The sequence below is a fragment of the Arachis ipaensis genome, chromosome B03 (assembly GCF_000816755.2).
Source record: "Arachis ipaensis cultivar K30076 chromosome B03, Araip1.1, whole genome shotgun sequence".
NCBI classification, from domain to species: Eukaryota; Viridiplantae; Streptophyta; class Magnoliopsida; order Fabales; family Fabaceae; genus Arachis; species Arachis ipaensis.
Window position 1 is genome coordinate 22,419,837 of NC_029787.2, and position 1,493 is coordinate 22,421,329.

General features: G+C 28.9%; 1 protein-coding gene across 1 annotated transcript in view; it reads left to right on the forward strand.

The window, feature by feature from the left end:
- The window catches only part of LOC107629831 (probable aminotransferase TAT2), a 6,894-nt gene extending 5,546 nt beyond the window's left edge, over nucleotides 1–1,348 (forward strand). The window contains exons 5-7 of the mRNA XM_016332741.2: nucleotides 106–261; nucleotides 684–777; nucleotides 867–1,348. Coding sequence (XP_016188227.1) covers nucleotides 106–261; nucleotides 684–777; nucleotides 867–988 — 372 coding nt within the window. The 3' untranslated portion in view covers nucleotides 989–1,348. The remainder of the gene's footprint in view (nucleotides 1–105; nucleotides 262–683; nucleotides 778–866) is intronic.

A 1,493-nucleotide genomic window follows, 5' to 3' on the forward strand; every position in this document is an offset into this window, starting at 1 on the left:
AGTAGTTTTATTATTCGTTAATTAATAATATCATTTTTAATTATATATGTGTGTGTATATTATTGGAATTTGAAAATAATAATATTAATATAATTGTACTGACAGGCAGCAGTACCTCAGATTCTTGAGAAAACGAAAGATGATTTCTATACAAAAAATCTGAACATAATGAAAGAGGCTGCAGAAATACTCTATGATAGATGTAAGGAGATTCCATGCTTGACATGTCCTCATAAACCTGAGGGAACCATGACCGCAATGGTAAGTACCACAAACACTTTTGCCCCTCTCTCTCTAATTCATTAAACATTAATAATCACAGGTGTGTCTACTATATCAAGCTGAAGTTGTAAAAAAATTCTCTACAAATATTCACCAGCAAACCTTAAATCAATTCTCAAACTTTTGTTTTGCTAGAAAAATTAGTTTGTACATTAAATTGTTTGTCTATATTGTAAGATTGATGAATTTAAAATTTTTTTAAAAACTGTTATGTGTTAAATATTAAAATATCTCATTTAAAAATTTTTAGATATTAATTTGAGTATTACTTAATTTTGCTTGAAGTTGAAATAGTTCTTTATTTATTTATTTTTGTGATATACGAGCAATCATCTATTATATTTATTTATTTTATGTAAGAGACGGTACCTAATAAAATAATAAATTGGTGGTTGGTGCAGTTAAAGATTAATTTTTCAAAAATTGAAGGCATTGTTGACGATGTAGACTTCTGTGTCAAGCTGGCCAAAGAAGAATCCGTAGTTCTACTTCCTGGTAATTATTAAAAAAAATAAATAAAAATAAAATTCCAGTAGAGCTAGAAGCCTATAATGGGTATTAATTGGCTAATAATATTTTTATAGGTGCGACTGTTGGGCTAAAGAATTGGATTCGAATCACATATGTTGTTGATCCTTCTGCTCTCAAAGAGGGCCTTTCAAGGATCAAATCTTTCAGCCTTCGCCATGCCATCCAGTTGCCATAAACAAAACAATATCCATATCAATAATTTGTTGTGAGTTTTAGCTTTTAAGGAAAGTTATAGTAATTTACAAATGTATCCTAAGTGTAGAAATTAAAGGTTGGCAATATCGTCAATTTGACAAGTGAGTCTAGCTAGCCAGATTTTTGTCAAGAATTTTCCTTACTAATTGCAAATATATGTTGAAATTAGAGAGGTAATGTGCTGTGTGCTTGTGACATCCTACCACACTGTTTTGCTTTCACATGGATATGATATGATATTATGCTATGATGCCACTTAGGGTGAAAATAGACCAATCGAGCTGAGTATTAATTTAGACTAATTTGGCCTATGTTATAAATATATAGCTCAAGTTTAGGTCTGTTATTTTTGGATCTCATAAGTATTTTTTTATGTTCAAGTCTAGCCTATTTTAAAATCGGACAAGCAAACGAGTTTATTTGAAAAATTTGTTTGATAAATTATAACTCAAAGTAATAAATTTAAAAAAAAATTAAATTAACAT